General features: G+C 37.2%; 2 protein-coding genes across 2 annotated transcripts; one reads left to right on the plus strand and one right to left on the minus strand.

Annotated features, from left to right (window-relative positions):
- Positions 1-714: 714 nt before the first annotated feature.
- Positions 715-1,701, plus strand: LOC116118148 (probable helicase MAGATAMA 3). Its single transcript, XM_031404123.1, has 3 exons — positions 715-834; positions 938-1,024; positions 1,228-1,701. Exons 1-3 carry the CDS (start codon positions 796-798, stop codon positions 1,456-1,458), a joined length of 357 nt encoding a protein of 118 aa, XP_031259983.1. The 5' UTR covers positions 715-795; the 3' UTR covers positions 1,459-1,701.
- A 366-nt stretch (positions 1,702-2,067) lies between these two features.
- Positions 2,068-3,138, minus strand: LOC116118101. The gene has a single exon (XM_031404073.1). The coding sequence runs from the start codon at positions 3,136-3,138 to the stop codon at positions 2,158-2,160; it is 981 nt and encodes a 326-aa protein (XP_031259933.1). The 3' UTR covers positions 2,068-2,157.
- Positions 3,139-16,209: the final 13,071 nt, after the last annotated feature.

Genomic DNA, 16,209 nt, shown 5'->3' on the forward strand with positions numbered 1-16,209 from the left:
AACTAGGCTTCAGTCATCAACACTTTCACACTCAAAGCTTTTGTGCAGAATGGGACCACTCAAATTCACCTTTTTTCATAGATTCAAAAAGATACAATAAATTGACTATGTTGTCCTATTTATACTAGTTAGGACAAATCTTAATTCTAGACTGAAAACTATCCCCAATTTCTTATTAAATAGAAATCCTAAATAAAAAGGAAAACTGACAAAATAACTGAAATTCTTTCCTAGTTTAACTAAAACTGAAACCCTTTCCTAATTTAACTTGGATGCTCCTGCGTCACTATTGACCATACTAAAAAAAGTGAATTATTTGTGCGTGAGAGAGTGAGACAGATGGCCTTTGATTTCAAAATTATTGCATGTTTTTCCACCTGGAAGAATTTGATACAATTCAGCTTGTTTTAAGACCTCTGTGTTGCTGGTATGTTGGAAAGAAATACATATTAAAAGAATGTTGGAAAGAAATACATATTAAAAGTTTCAAATATTCATATAAATAATAGTAATTTACTATTTTGGAAGTTTATCTACCTCCTAAAACGTCAGAGATTTGGTTCACCCCATCCCGCCCTTTTTATCACAAAAACCATGAATCATAGCCTGTCACTGGGGCTAATTTTTTAAGGATATCATTTACTGATTGTGCAATTTTATACAGATATCTCAGTTTGGCTAAGCATTTAAACTTCTTTTACCTTTTCTCAGGGACGGGAGAAAGACGTAGCAATCTTTTCATGTGTTAGGGCAAATGAAAATAAAAGCATAGGATTTGTGTCAGATTTTCGTCGGATGAATGTTGGGATTACCAGAGCAAAGTCTTCTATACTGGTATGGCTTTATAGCAAACAAAGAGAAAGTATTTCGAAATGGCATTTTGACAAATCATGAAGTTAACCTTTTCTGATTAGCAAACCTTCGGTTGCTTCTTCAGGTGGTAGGTTCTGCATCGACGCTGAAGCATGATGAGCACTGGAAGAACCTAGTGATGAGTGCTGAAAAGCGAGACAATCTATTTAAGGTGAATAGTGTAGTGTTCTTGGCTGTCATTTTCATCTAGTGCAAGTAATCACAATATCAGATTTAATGGTTACTGACATGTTCTTAATTAACATGAACTTTGCCTTAATTATTTCATCGTTCTATTGGACCTAAGTCCATCTTATTCATGCTGAAGGAAAATAACATTAACTGTAGTCTTGACTAAAAAAGTTGCTCTTACAGGTCTCGAAGCCATATATTTCGATTTTCAGTGATGAAAATTTGGAGTCTATGAAGCAAAAGCCGAAGGTAGAAGATAGGGGAGCGCAACCGATGGATGTTGATAGGCAACACGATAATGAAACTAATGCGCTCTTTAGTAATCCGGGAGACGCTGAACGAGGGCAAGCGGATGATAATGACTATGGAGACGGAGATGGTGATGCGTTTGATGGAGGATTTGATGCTGATTAATCTCTAATTCAGGCTGACAAGTGAGTACCTAGGAAAAGATTGGTACAAGTTACAACTTTTGTGAATGAGAAGTAAGAAATATTAGTTTCTACTGTGTAAATCCTAGCAGGGGTCTTACGAATTTTTCTGAGACCAATCAAGTTTGGTATAACAGGCCATAAGGTAAAATTTTTTACTTTTGTTACTTAAAATTGAAGGTCATGTTTGGGATCAAACAAATCGCGTAATTACATCAAAATTTTCCCAAACATGAATTTAGTTTTTTTGTGATTACTTACAATTGGTAAGATTATGTTACTAAGCCTAAAGTTTACAAATTAAATATTAGTTTATGAAATTAAAAATTATATCCCAAAATTACTGTATTATACAATTCTTACTTTTCTCGATAATTATTTTTATACAAAAATAAATCAAATAGTGTAAGTTTTGGTTCAAAGTATGGTACCATGATCTGCCGTTTTTGCCATCTAAAATTAACTGCAAAAATAAATTACAATAAAAATGACAAATCAATCAATAGAATAAGGAAGTGGCAAAAGCAAATTATGCAAATAAAATTGCCAAAGTTGAATATTTCATTCAAGTCAACAAAAACGATCACTTGATTTCACGCCAATATCATAACATTGCAAATCACACAATCATCATCACACTTCATCCAACGCCTCACATTTCTCCACGTACAACATCCTCACTTTACCACTCTGTCTGGTTCTCCACTCCTCCCGGGGACACTACAAATTCACTTGAAATTCCTGTCGCCACATCACCATTTTTCCGCAATTTCGGCGCACCGTTAGCATCAAGACCTGGTACCGGAGCTGGAGAGGAATCTGAAGGATTCGGCCATGGAGAGACCGTGGAATGATTAACTCTAGGAGAAACAACGGTGTGCTTAAGAACCGGAGAGACATGATATGTGTGGTTACTGATGTCTGTTGGCACCGGGGGAGAAACAACGGTGCGGTTAACCGGAGAGACATGATCTGTCGGTACCAGAGAAGAAAGAACGGTGCAGTTAACAGGAGAGGAATGGTTATTGGTACGGTTAGCCGGCAAAATCTCTGGAATTCTTGGCGGAGTAAACGGAAATCTTGTAACCGGAGGTAAGAAAACTGTACGGTTCGGGTGAGAACCTGAACCACCACCCTCGCCGCCGCCGCCGGTCTTGAAGCGAAATGTGAGAATCCCGGCCAAGCCATGAACAGCCACGTGGCTGCTGTAGAACAACCCCGGCATGACAAGCTGAACGGCGCCACCGCCGATGGTAGAAACAACAAGAACAACATTGGCTCCATCGCGTCGGTTGAGACGTAACTGACGCGAGGGCAAGAGCGTGGGGAGGGACGAGCCGTTGGGGAGAAGAAGGAAACTGGACCAAGAGAGGCGGCGAGGGAGGGCGTGGAGGCGGAGAGTGGAGAGATAAAACGACGGCGTCTGTGTCATATCGAGGGCAAAAAGGGAAGGGTTAGTAGGGGCAAGAAGAGTTAAAGAAGGAAGAGAGAGGAGGTCGAAGAGGAGGTCGGAGGTGGAGATGGCGTTGGCGAAGAGAGAGTGACCATTGGCGCGGAGGAGAGTGAGGAGGGCGTCGAGGTCGTGGGTGGAGATGGAAGTTACGGATGTTGAGAAGAAGAGGAAGGTGAAGAGAGTGAGGAGAGTCAGAATCTTGATCGCCATTGAAGGATGATTTTGAGGTAAAGGATGAAATTTGCAGAGATTTATATAGGGAGTCGAGTTAGTTGGTTTTGGCGGGAATATATTTCTATTTTATGTCCAAAATGACCCTTTTGATGTTGGCAAATTTTGTTGAAAGTTTTAAATGATATTAGAATTAAATGTCTAAAAAATTCAATAGAAATTGAGAAACCCCCGAGTAATGAGATATTTTGAAGCTCAAATAATTTATAAATGACATGGACATGGTTAATACATCCTTATAATTCTAACACATTTGTGCAAATAAAACTACTATTATGCACTTATTTTACAATATATATNAAAGAAAAGAGAAGGAATTAAGTAAGGAAAGAACCTAAGAAGGAGAAGAGTTAAGGAATTTACTTACTGAGCATTTTTATGCTCACCCCGTTGTTTTTCCATATTTTTGCAGGAAATAGGTGAGCAGCGGTCGGAAGGACGTCGACAAGCGAGGAGGATTGGCATTATTGTCCACTGTCGCTAAGTTTTTGTACTCGTTATTTTGATATATGTAAAGACTTATGTTTTGTAAGTAAAGAAAAATTTGGGCCCAACTATTTTCATATACTAATTATATATGTTTTTATTGTATATGTTCTAAAGTATACTAGTAGAAAGCAGTTATTACAGAATATGGCATTGTGCACACTATATAAGTGCAACACTTTGTGAATTCAAGATAACATTTCATTCAATCATTAAGATTAAAAATTCTAGCCCCTTTTTTCTCTCTTCCCACGCCAGATTGCTTTTGTGTTGAATCAAAATATTATTGATTTTGTTCTTAGTTCTTAAGGCTAAAAAGGATCTGTCAAATCTCTCTTTAGTTCCTTGGGATTATCTTCGTGTGGACTACCGTTGGTTCGATCCTACCCTTGGATCGGTAGCGAAACCCGTTCAAAGACAAGTTGGAGGAGCCTCCAAACGTGCGTATGATTTCTTAACTCTAAACTGATTTTTTCTACAGATTCTAATATAATGTATAAACTGTAAATTTGTGCCATGATCTTGGTTCTAAGGAACGATCCATGTTGTGAATAATTTTTGTTTTCTGCTGCCATGACTTGATCGTTTCCTAACCAAAGTGATGATTTTGGTCGATTTTCTCACCAAAATCGACGGGAATCAGCTCCAAATGGCTAGTGGCGAAAGAGGGGCGGAGATGATTTATGTGAATGTCAAATTTTGGGATTGAATTGGGGGTGAGTAATTTGAGGCATTTAAACGACCATTTTAGCCTTTCATTGTTAAAAGAAATTCAATGTGTTAATTTAGGGGTGTAAATTGGAATATATGAAACTAGAGGTACAAACTTGCTATTTCGTTAAACTTTGGGTAGGAATATATGTAAAAAGTTTATAATAAATTTGGGCTTTTTTTGCTTTTTTTTTTTTTTTTGGGCCCCTTGGGCCGACCAAGATAAGAAATTATACGCTATTTTCATTTTTGTAATATATGCAAAAAAAAAAAATTTGTAGAAAAATTGGGCCCTTTTTGACCCTATTTTTGTGGGGCCGTAGGCATGTGGCTCACCTGCCTGCCCCTTGAGCTGGTCGTGTTAAAAGCATACTTTATTTTCCTTCAATTAAAAATGAGGAGAATATCATGGAATATCCATAAAGTTTCTGAATTTATCACTGGGATGATAAATTTCATAACTTTTTTATCAAATGGACCTCAAAGCTTGAAAAATTATCACTAATACTCATTTTCCTTATGAAATGAACTCTTAAAATTTATAAACTTTCTCACAAACATCCATTTGCCCTAACTCCGTTACATTGTCGTTAGGCTTACAAAACGCTTTCTTATAAGACTAACCATTATCATTTTATCCCAATACTTTCTTATAAAACCAAAGTTACGTACCATTTCACTCATATACAACAAATTAATGACAACATAACAAAGTTAGGATATAAAGGTATTAATGATACAATTTTCAAACTTCGAAGGACTATTTAATATAAAGTGTGAAAGTTGTCATCTGAGTGATAAATTTGGAATATGGTATCTCGTTAAAAATATGATATATTGATTATGAAATACATATATAAAGGATGGATGCATGGTGTGCAAAGAGAGACATAATGGAGTTTATTGAAGGAAAATTGAAAGAAGAGAAGGTGTTTGAGGATTTAGTATTTCCAAAGACACTCAATCCTCCAAATCCTAATGGAACATCTCAATTATTAGTAGATATGATAAAAGAGAAATATGAATGGTGTATGGGCAAAAAATCGTCTTGGGCCTGACGAGGCCTAATAACGAAATAAACATGTCACGGCCCCAGGCCTTAGTCCAATTCCGATTGGGCCTACGCTTAAAGTCACCTTGTGAACTGCCTACTCTATGAGTTGGGCTATCCTACAAGTTAAGCTAAACTGGGTTCCGGCCCATTAGCTTACAACATTCCATAAATAGGAAATCATAATCTTATTCTATTTCCTCTTTTGCTGAGATTCTGAATCTTACTCAAACTAGTAAAATTAATCTGATAAAGGCAAGAAATCCTATTTCTTTCCTGATAGGGATTATCTCCCAAAATAGGACTCAGTGTCCTACTAGAATTTAATATATAAACAGAGGCATGCCCTCTCATAAGGGGATCGATCTCCAATAATCAATCTTGACTACTCAAAATGACCTCTCCTTACTCCTAAATTATGGCTCTTGAGAATTCTACACCTTCGCTGTGGCCCTAACCTCCAACAAGACTTCTGGTAATCTTTCTTTCCCTAAATTTCAAGCTTGTTTCCTCGCATGTGCAGGTGTAGCGGATTGCTGGTGGCCTCAACCTCACGGGATTAGACCTTATTTCCGTAAAGGTAGATTTTTTGCATCTAAAGTTTGGCGCCCACTATGAGTGTAATGCTTTCTTTCTAGCTAGTATACTCGTAAAATAATCACTAAAACTTATTAAAAATATATATAAGAAAATACACATATATATACGAGTAATAAAGTATGGACCCATATTTAATTTTTCTTTATATACAAATATTTACAAAATGTTCTCAAAAATAGCAACTTGACAATGTAGCCCAACCCTTCCACTGCGTGACGTTCCGAGCGATCGCAACTCACCTATTACCTGCAAAACATTAAAAACAACGGAGTGAGCACTAATGGCTCAGTAAGTAAACCCGTTATGCTACCCTTCTCTCTCCGTTGCTTAAATCCTGAATTTTCTTTCCTTACAACTCATTTCCCGAGTATTCTCTGTTCTTTCTTTGTTCTTTCTTATTCTTTCTCTGTTTTCTAATTTTTTCACTGCCCATGATAATGAGCATGGTATTATGCATATTCATGATGCAAATGCACAAATGCATAAATTATGCATTTTCTTTTCTATTTTTCTTATTCTGTTTTCTTTTTCTTTTTCTTTATTTATTTATTTATTTTCTAGTCTTTCTTTCCATTCTTTCTTTTCTTTCTTTCTATTCTTTCTTTCTTTACTATTCTTTCTTTCTTTTCTATTCTTTCCTTCTATTCTTTCTTTCTATTCTTGCCGATCGGACTCGGTTGAGGCATGGATTTGAAGCCTTGGCCGTGTGAGTGAATTCTCTAATTCTGGGTACAGTCCTCATACACACACACTTCTAACGGACTTTACAATTCTTCTTTCTGAATTTTGAGGCCACTCACTGAAGGCGGCGTGCATGTGGGACTATGTCACTCATGACTCCCCATCGCAACAACCTTCTCTTCTTTTTTTTTTTTTACACTTCTTTAAAGAAAAATTCAAATTTGAATATCTTTAATATTCTCACTTCTTTCTATTTTCTTTTTAACATATTTTAGGGCTTTTTCATGCTCTTATGAATATGTATGCATGTTGATGGTTTCATGCTTATAATTCTTTCTAAATTCACATATTTAAATGCAATTATGCATTATGGAATGCAAACATGTCATTCTCTACAATCTACAAACTCATCCCAAAGTAACACATAATCATTCTCATACATGCACTTCTCTTTGGCATTTCATCAAACAATTCATGTGCACAAATTAACACTAATTTGGCTACACTTCTATCCCTATTTTAGGCCACCAAAAATTTGGAATAAACTCCTCCATAATTAACACCAAATTTGCCCAAAATACACACTTCAAAATTTTCACTTCAATTCTTCCAAATCTCATCCAAACATTCATCAAATAACAACTACACCAACACAACTTCTCATGGATAGGTTCTAATCATTATTCAACACCAAATCCATCAACAATTTTACATATAATACATATATATGCATAAAGAAAGTTCTCTACACAACATAACTTAAATCATACTTAGGGTAGGATTTACTTACCTTGTACTTGAGTAATTCCACTAGAATATCTCTTTCTTTGGTAGACTTGTTCTTTCTCTAAAACCCTTTGGGTGCTTAGGATCAAATCTCTACCAAAATCCAACCAAAATCCCTTGGAAATTTGATGAAGAGATGTGAGAAATTGAGAGTGAAGCGGCGTGAGAGGGAGCAGAGAATGATAGGGTCTTTTTGCTTGAACTCTTAATATCTCATATTAATATGCATACTTTCCCATTTTGCCCTTGCACTTTCTTTAAAATTTCATCTATGTCCTTTAGTCAATTACCATAATGCCCTCATTTTTAATACATTCTCCATGAAATTCTACCTCTTTTCACTCCCCACTTTTTCAACTAATTTTGAGTGAAAAGACTATTTTACCTTTAATGCAAGTTTAAGGCATTTTCTTCACATTTTCTTAAAATAACTTTAGCAAAAAAATCAACTAAAGGTATAAGAGCATAAATTAAATTACGTACCTCCATGTGGGCAATACAGTGAGGCCCTGACAATCATCTGCCTACGACAACTTGCAACATGAGAGGAGGCACAGAACTCCCTCCGACTGACATCGTTAATCATAAAGTTCCATTGTGATAAGAAATTTTTTTTTTTTTTTTTTTTTTTTTTACTTTTCCTTATTTGTTTATATGTTCATATGCCATATTATATCTATTCGGCATATCCTAATCTGTTTTATGCATATTATATCTATTCAACATGTAATATGATACCTTGAAGCATCAAAACACAACTCACACTTCTCGTTCTTTGTCTACATATTCTTCGCATCTTTTCTTCTTCTTCTCTCTCTCCTACTCACATTTTAAACCACCATAGTTCAAAATCAAATCGAACCAATAAGCTTTGAATTTACGAAAAAGCTCAATCTCGGAGCATTATTACTAACTTGATTCAATTTTGTATAGAGTAATAGATTCTTCTGGGGTAAATCAGTAAAAATGGGAAAATAGAATGCAACGTCTGCCATTCCAGATTGGTTTCCCCCACTACCAAATCTGTATCGAGGGCTGATGATCGACACAAGAACAGGGCGTCCTCAAAGCAACGCGTTCTCAATGTCTTCCTTGTTGCTGGCCAAGCGTCAAAAAGTTGGAGAAAAGCCCCTCCTCTTAATATCCACATTTTTGCAGGTAGCCCGTAACAATGTTCTTCTCACTGTTCCAACACTTTTATATGCAATCAATAACTATCTACAGTTCATCATGCTGCTATATTTCAATCCTACAACTGTAAAAATGCTACGCAATCTGAAGCTATGTTTTTTCCTGAAAAGGGCAACTGCTTTGGGCCTTCAAGTTGCGACTAGTGCATACGTCTACACATTGATCTTTGTAATAGTTCCATCTTTGGCCTCCATCTACAATGAATATGCTCTGAAGAGCCAATATGGCACAAGCGTCTATCTATAGAATGGTAATGTTGCAGCCATGTCGAATTACCAAATCCCACAAACCTTGAATTGAATCCCCTTAGTCCATGGCAAGTGGTAAAAATATACACTAACTAGTTTTGACTTCCTGCCGTCAATGCCAAGATACCACTTAGCTCGTTCGAAGCAAAGTCAAACCGAGAGTGAAATGCCCAACTATACTGACTGTCTGACTCCCCTTCAGAATTACCACATCCCATTCCCCTCCCAAATCCTCTTTCGAAACCACGAAAGCCAAACACTTCCAAATACTAAAGGTCCTTAAAAAATTGCTCATCTCGTGTTCTATCTAGCATCCATCAAAAAACTGCTCAAAAGAATGCCAAAATTTTCTTCTTCAAAAGTCGACAAAAATTTCCTCAGATTCATCCAAGAGTAGCATAGAAGGTTTTAATAACACATAAAGAATAGAGAAAAACAAAATGAAAGAATCAGGAGAAATCACCCACAACTTCGGCTGGAAATAGTAAAACTCAAAAAGAGAAGAAAAAGAAAAAAAAATGACAGGTTTTGAATGAATGCCAAAGCATTATTTTATGGCATTTAATGCACCTTGGTTAAAAACGCCATGTGGCAAAATTCTAGAAAGGTGAGTTTTTTCTATTATTTTCGGCCTCCTGTACAATGAGCCCATATTCCAAACTTGTGCTCACATGCTTTGATCGGAGTTTTATTTGGAATTCAATAGAAATATAATTCGCTTTGCAGAATGCACAATGGCCCCACTCGGCTCGGTCCGCCGAGCGGGCAACACGTGAATATTCATCTCAATTGGCCTTACAACTCCCACTTAATTTTGTCTCCATGCGGCTTTGATCACACTACAACAAGAACTCTCTCCACTCGGCTTAGTCAACTGAATGAGAGAAATAAAAAATTGGAAGTGGTTTTCTTTGTCAACTTGATTTGACTCAACACACATTCCCCACGCGATATAGTGGGCCGAGCCAAGTGGATTCCAAACTACCTCACAACAAGGATATAATCCCTCACATTATTTATACTTGGGACAGGTCCAAATAACTCCATTCGACACATACCCAATCACCCCATGTGACAAAAGTACGCCCAAGTAACAACTATAAAAGTCGTCACTCAGCTCAACGTAAGAATGAAAATACGGTTTTATGGTTGAAAAATGATGTCCTTACACAGACTTATACAAAGAAGGCTATAAAATGAAGGAAAAAACAAAGAAAAAATGGAAAAAGAGAAAGAGAGAGAGAGAGAGAGAAATCATGAAGATCAAGGGTAGGGGTTGTCTTTGTATGCCTCCTTTGTATTTGTCTTTGTAAGACTAGCACTTCTCTTTATGATTAGCATTCTGTTCAGCCATAAGTTCATTTGGCTTATTACTTCTCCATACGGCTTATTACTTGATACATGCATTTCATTTCTCCATTTAAGTTTTATTTTTCATTTGATCTTACACATGCACGTCATGCTGCCATGCACATTATTTCTCCCTAAGACTTATTCTCCATTTGACTTACTCGGTTTCTTGTTGATAAATGCAATACATGCATGTCATTTCTCCATCTAAGTTTTATTTTCATTTGGTCTTGCAGATGCACACCATAAATTACTTCTCCATTCGGCTTAGTCACTTTCAAACAAACATCGACAGCTTCATGTGAACAACCTCCAGCTTCAAAGACCAGCTTCATACAAGATTAAGCCTAATACGTTGATTTTCAACTACAAGTCGGTCACGCCGACTCAGCCACAAGGCTTAATGCTTTGAATTTCAACTACAAATCATCACGCCGACTCGGCCACAAGGTTTAATACATTGATTTTCAACTACAAGTCGGTCATGCCGACTCGACCACAAGGCCTAATGCTTTGAATTTTAACTACAAGTTGGTCATGCCAACTTGACCCTTGAATTTCAACTACATGTCGGTCACGCCGACTCGACTATAAGGCCTAATGCCTTGAATTTCAACCACAAGTTGGTCATGCTGACTCGGTCACAAGGCCCAATGCCTTGAGAGTTCAACTACAAGTTGGTCATGCCGACTCGACCATATAACCTAACGCCTAGGTTTTTTATTACAAGTCGATAACTCCTCCCAACCCAGGTTGGCAGAGCGAGTCTTCATATTTCTCCCAACCCCGGTTGGTCGAGCAAATTTCTCCTAACTCAGGTTGATCGAGAGAACCTCCATGATTCTCCCAACTCCGGGTGGTTGAGCATTCACCTCCCAACTCAGGTTGGTTGAAAAAACTCCTCCCAACTCAGATTGGTCGAGTAAACTCCTCCTAACTCATGTTGGTCAAGCAAACTTTCTCTAGACAACGATCCATCTGACCTAATGAGCTACTAGTGCTGATCCGCTTAGTTTGCACTCATTTGATTAAATATACTCTCTAAGCTAAATTCCCTTTAACTTAGAGAGTGAGAGGCTAACTGTATGGGCAAAAAATTATTTTCGGCCTGACGAGGCCTAATAATGAAATAAACATGTCACGGCCCCAAGCCTTAGTCCAATTTCGAATGGGCCTACGCTTAAAGTCACCTTGTGAACTACCTATTCCATGAGTTGGACTATCTTACAAGTTAAGTTAAACTGGGTTCCGGCCCATTAGCCCACAACATTCCATAAATAGGAAATCAGAATCCTATTCTATTTCCTCTTTTGCTGAGATTCTGAATCTTACTCAAACTAGTAAAATTAATCTGATAAAGGCAAAAATCCTATTTCTTTCCTAATAGGGATTATCTCCAAAAATAGGACTCAGTGTTTTACTAGAATTCCAACCCTTTTGGGTTCACTATATAAACAGAGGCATGCCCTCTCGTAAGGGGATCGATCGCCAATAATCAATCTCGACTACTCAAAATTACCTCTCCTTACTCCTAAATTCTGGCTCTCAAGAATTCTACACCTTCGCTGTGGCCCTAACGTCCAACAAGACTCTTGGTAATCTTTCTTTCCCCAAATCTCATTAAATCGTCTCTTTCAGTCTTGCTGACTTAAGTGTCGAAGTGCTTACGGCAAACACCACCCCGATGTTTTCCATAAGCTTCACGCTTGTTTCCTTGCGTGTACAGGTGTAGTGGATTGCTGGTAGCCTCAACCTCACGGGATCAGACCCTATTTCTATAAAGGTACATTTTTTGCATCTACAAATGGCTAAGTGATTTATTAAAAAACCATAATGCAATCTTGTTTAGAGGATTCAACATGTTGTCTCCAGAGGAGTTCCGGCAGGTAGTTGAGTCGTTTGAATGGGAGGAGATGTCGTACATGGGGCCAACAAATAGAGTGACGGTGACAAATCGTATTTACAATGCAAATGAAGCTCCTCTCCACCAGTTCATCAACTTTCACCATGAGATGTTTTTGGCAAGTTTATTTATTTTAATTTTCTTTTAAATAACATTTTAATTTGCTAATCTCCTATGATTAAGTTTAACTAATCTCTTAATTCTTATCAAAACCTGGCTAGGAAAGAGGGTGGAGTGGCATGCATTTTGAATCTGGAAGTTTCAAATAAAGGAGAAAGGAAAAATCAATCTTATATTGCAAATTCGCTTCTCTTTTATTAAGTATTTTTTGCTCCTCTTTTATTGCAAGATAATTTGCTTTTCTTTATAGTACATCATCTTATTTTGAAGTATATTTAACTCTATTCTATCAAAAAAAAAAAAAAATAGTAATATATAAGACCTATGGTTAAATATTTAAAAGCTGTAGCAGCTCATTCTTTAATTACAAATAATAATAATAAAAGAATAGCTTGATCAAAAAAGTGATAAAATTAATTAAGCTTCATAGAGCATGTACATAATTAATTATTTAGGATATAGAGTAATTCTTTAGTAAAGACGTTTTTATTTAAATTTTGTATGGATCATGTTAAATATCATTTGGTTTATCATATTAGATTAAAATGATATTTTACAAAAGAATCCGATAACATTTCAGTACGTAAGGGGAGATGTTGGGCTCAATGATTCAATATTAATTTATCCCATTTTTTTTTTTTTTTTTTTTGAATGACGAGGGGGTTCAGGTTTGGGATGGCAAAGTTGTTTATTTTATTGTATGGAATCTAAATTTTAATATTCTTTAATTTTTCTTTTCCTTTATATTAGTTGCTTTGTTAATACTAAACACATTTGACATATCTGGTATCTCCGTCACCATTATGAGATGAGATAAATATATTGTTGTAATAACACACTCACAAAACACAGATTATAACCAATAACACACACAACCACAAAAGATCAAGAACACCACAACTTTACCGTGGTTCACCTTTCCAAGATTGGGAAGGCTATGTCCACGTTGAGCTCTGGAAATGTCGAAGCTCACTGCACTATTTGGAAATCAGTTTACAGATTACAGACACAAAGATTCAATCAAACCCGAAATCACCCTATCTGGTAACTAATAGCCTAGGAAACTATACACTCAGAATCCCAGCCAACCGAGAGACAAAACCCCTCAAACAGAATGACAAATCAATCACTCAACCCGTTACACAGATCCAAGATTTCAGAACAAAGGATGAACCCTAGCAGAGCAAAAACCTAACCCTGTTTCAATCGAATCAAAAGCCTAAAGACTAAAAAGAAAAGTTCACTTATATATCGTTGACCAGGATGGACTAAGCACAGCCGTTGTATCTTCTCAAAACTGATGGTCCAGATTCATACTTGAAATGACAGCATATTGGTTTAAGTGACACAGCACCGTTTCGGTCTTCACACTTACAATCTCCACCTTGAAGACATGAAACCAACTCTCTTACTGACTCCCCTTTTTTAGTGTAGTTTGCCTCAACTTATTCCCTCATAGCTCTGGTGATGCTTTGATTATTTCAAGAATAGCAAGTTTATGCAATGCTTGAACTTGGCTGGACTGACAATTTTTTTCCCATATCTGTTGGATTCTCTTCAGTGGGAACCTTCTTTAACTCAATCTGCCCTTTGGTAATTAGGTCTCTGATGAAGTGAAATCTCATGTCCACATGTTTTGTTCTCTCATGGTAGATAGGAATTTTACTTAACAGTATAACACTTTGACTGTCTGAGAAGATAGTCACTTTGGTGTCAGTCAATTCAGATTCTGTCAATAATCCTTGCATCCATATAGCCTCCTTGAAACCATCTGCCAGTGCCATATACTTTGCTTCAGTTGTTGATAAGGCAACTAGAGGCTGGAGTTGTGATTTCCAGCTGATGCAATTCCCTCCAAGGGTGAAGCAGTAGGCAGTGGTTGACTTCCTGCTATCCCTGTCACCTGCAAAGTCTGAATCCACAAACTCCACAAGATCAAGTGTAGATGTTCTTTTACAATACTCTAAACCTATACATGCAGTACAGTTTATATATCTGAGTACCCATTTCAGTGCAATCTAGTGATTCCTGGATTTGACATGAACCTACTCAATAAAGAAATTGCAAAAGCTAAATCTGGTCTGGTGCAAATCATTGCATACATCACAGACCCTATCACATTTGAACAAGGGACAGTCTCCATTTTAATGGTTTCAGCAGAGTTCTTTGGACATTGAGACTTAGACAGAATAAAATGATTTGCAAGAGGCATTGTTACAGGCTTACAATCAGACATTCCAAATTTGGTAACTAACTTCTGCAGATATGGTGTTTGATGAACCTTTAGAGTATTCCTGGTTCTGTCTTTGTTTATCATCATTCTCAATATTTTCTTAGCCACTCCTAGGTCTTTCATATCAAATTTAGAACTAAGTCTAGATTTTAGTTCAGTTATCTTTGATTTTGATTTACTAATCAATAGCATACCATCAACATAAAGCAACAAGTAAATAGGCATGGCATCTTTCAAGGCAAAGTAAAAACAGTTATCATATTTGCTCCAAGTGAATCCTAGGTTAAGTATAAAGGTATCAAACCTTTTATACCACTGTCTGGGTGACTTTTTAAGTCTATACAAGGACTTATGCAGTCTGCATACATGGTCAGGTCTAAGGCAGTTTACAAAACCTACTGGTTGGGCCATGTAAATTCGTTCTTCTAAGTCCCCAAGAAGGAATGTTGTTTTCACTTCAAGTTGCTCTAACTCTAGGTCTTGGTGAGCTACTACAGACAGCATCATTCTAATGGTTTTATATTTAAAAACGGGAGAGAATACTTCATTGAAGTCTATGCCCTCCCTTTGGGTGAACCCTTTGGCCACCAATCTAGCTTTGTATCTAGGTGGTTCATTAGTATCTACACCCTCTTTAATCTTATACAACCATTTACACTAGATAATTTTCTGGTTTTTAGGTTTAGGGACTAAGGACCAAGTCCCATTTACTTGTAGAGAATTCATTTCCTTTGTCATTGCTTGCCACCATTTATGCTTCTCCTTTGAGGTGATTGCTTCAGAGTATGACTCTGGTTCCCTCCTCAGAATTTCAGTTCCTACCATTAAGGCTGTATAAACCAGCTTTGCAAATGAGTATCTTGCTGGTGGCCTTATGTCTCTTCCGGTCCTGTCCCTTGCCAGTTGGTAATCCTGCAAATCATCCTGCAAGGGGCCTTGTGCCTCTTCTGTTTCATCCTCATTTTGGTCAGGTTCATCAGGTGTTATTCCTTCTTCTGGTGCAGGATCCCCTTCAGTGTGGGTATTCTCTGGTTGCCTGATGGTTGCCTCCACCTCAATTGGTGTAGTGCTTGGTTATGTTACATTTTTGCTTGGAGAACTTGCATCAACATTAGCAAACTTGCAAGGGAAATCCCCTTCATTAAAAATCACATCTCTGCTAATAATGATCTTAACCCTTGGTGCAATCCTATCCCACAATCTGTAACCTTTAGTGCCCTCATGGTATCCTAAAAATATACACTTTACGGACCTGGGCTCCAATTTCCCATCACTAGTGTGTGCATAAGCAACACATCCAAACACTCTTAGATGACTAAGGTTTAATTCTCTTCCTAACCATTTTGACTCTGGACAGTTGAAACCTATGGAGCTATTAGGACTTCTGTTTATTAAGTAGGCAGCAGTGGTCAATTCTTCTCCCCAAAAAGTTTTTGGGAGACCTGAGGTGAACAAGAGGCACCTGACTTTCTCTAACAAGGTTCGGTTCATTCTCTCAACAACTCCATTTTGCTGAGGGGTTTTCCTAACTGTCCTATGCCTTAATATACCTTGATCCCTACAGTAATTGTCAAACTCCATATTGCAGAATTCCAAACCATTGTCTGTCCTTTAAGCCTTCACTTTTCTATCAATTTGATTTTCCACAAGTGTCTTCCAGGTTTTGAACTTAGACAGTGTCTCATCTTTG

This window comes from Pistacia vera, unplaced genomic scaffold (assembly GCF_008641045.1).
Source record: "Pistacia vera cultivar Batoury unplaced genomic scaffold, PisVer_v2 Contig838, whole genome shotgun sequence".
NCBI classification, from domain to species: Eukaryota; Viridiplantae; Streptophyta; class Magnoliopsida; order Sapindales; family Anacardiaceae; genus Pistacia; species Pistacia vera.

Bases quoted from the DNA above. Each gene is read 5' to 3' on its own strand.
- LOC116118148 (XM_031404123.1), top strand. From the start codon at position 796: ATGAATGTTGGGATTACCAGAGCAAAGTCTTCTATACTG. The intron at 835-937 runs GTATGGCTTTAT...TTGCTTCTTCAG, and splicing joins GAGCAAAGTCTTCTATACTG to GTGGTAGGTTCTGCATCGAC. The intron at 1,025-1,227 runs GTGAATAGTGTA...TTGCTCTTACAG, and splicing joins AGCGAGACAATCTATTTAAG to GTCTCGAAGCCATATATTTC.
- LOC116118101 (XM_031404073.1), bottom strand. From the start codon at position 3,138: ATGGCGATCAAGATTCTGACTCTCCTCACTCTCTTCACCTTCCTCTTC.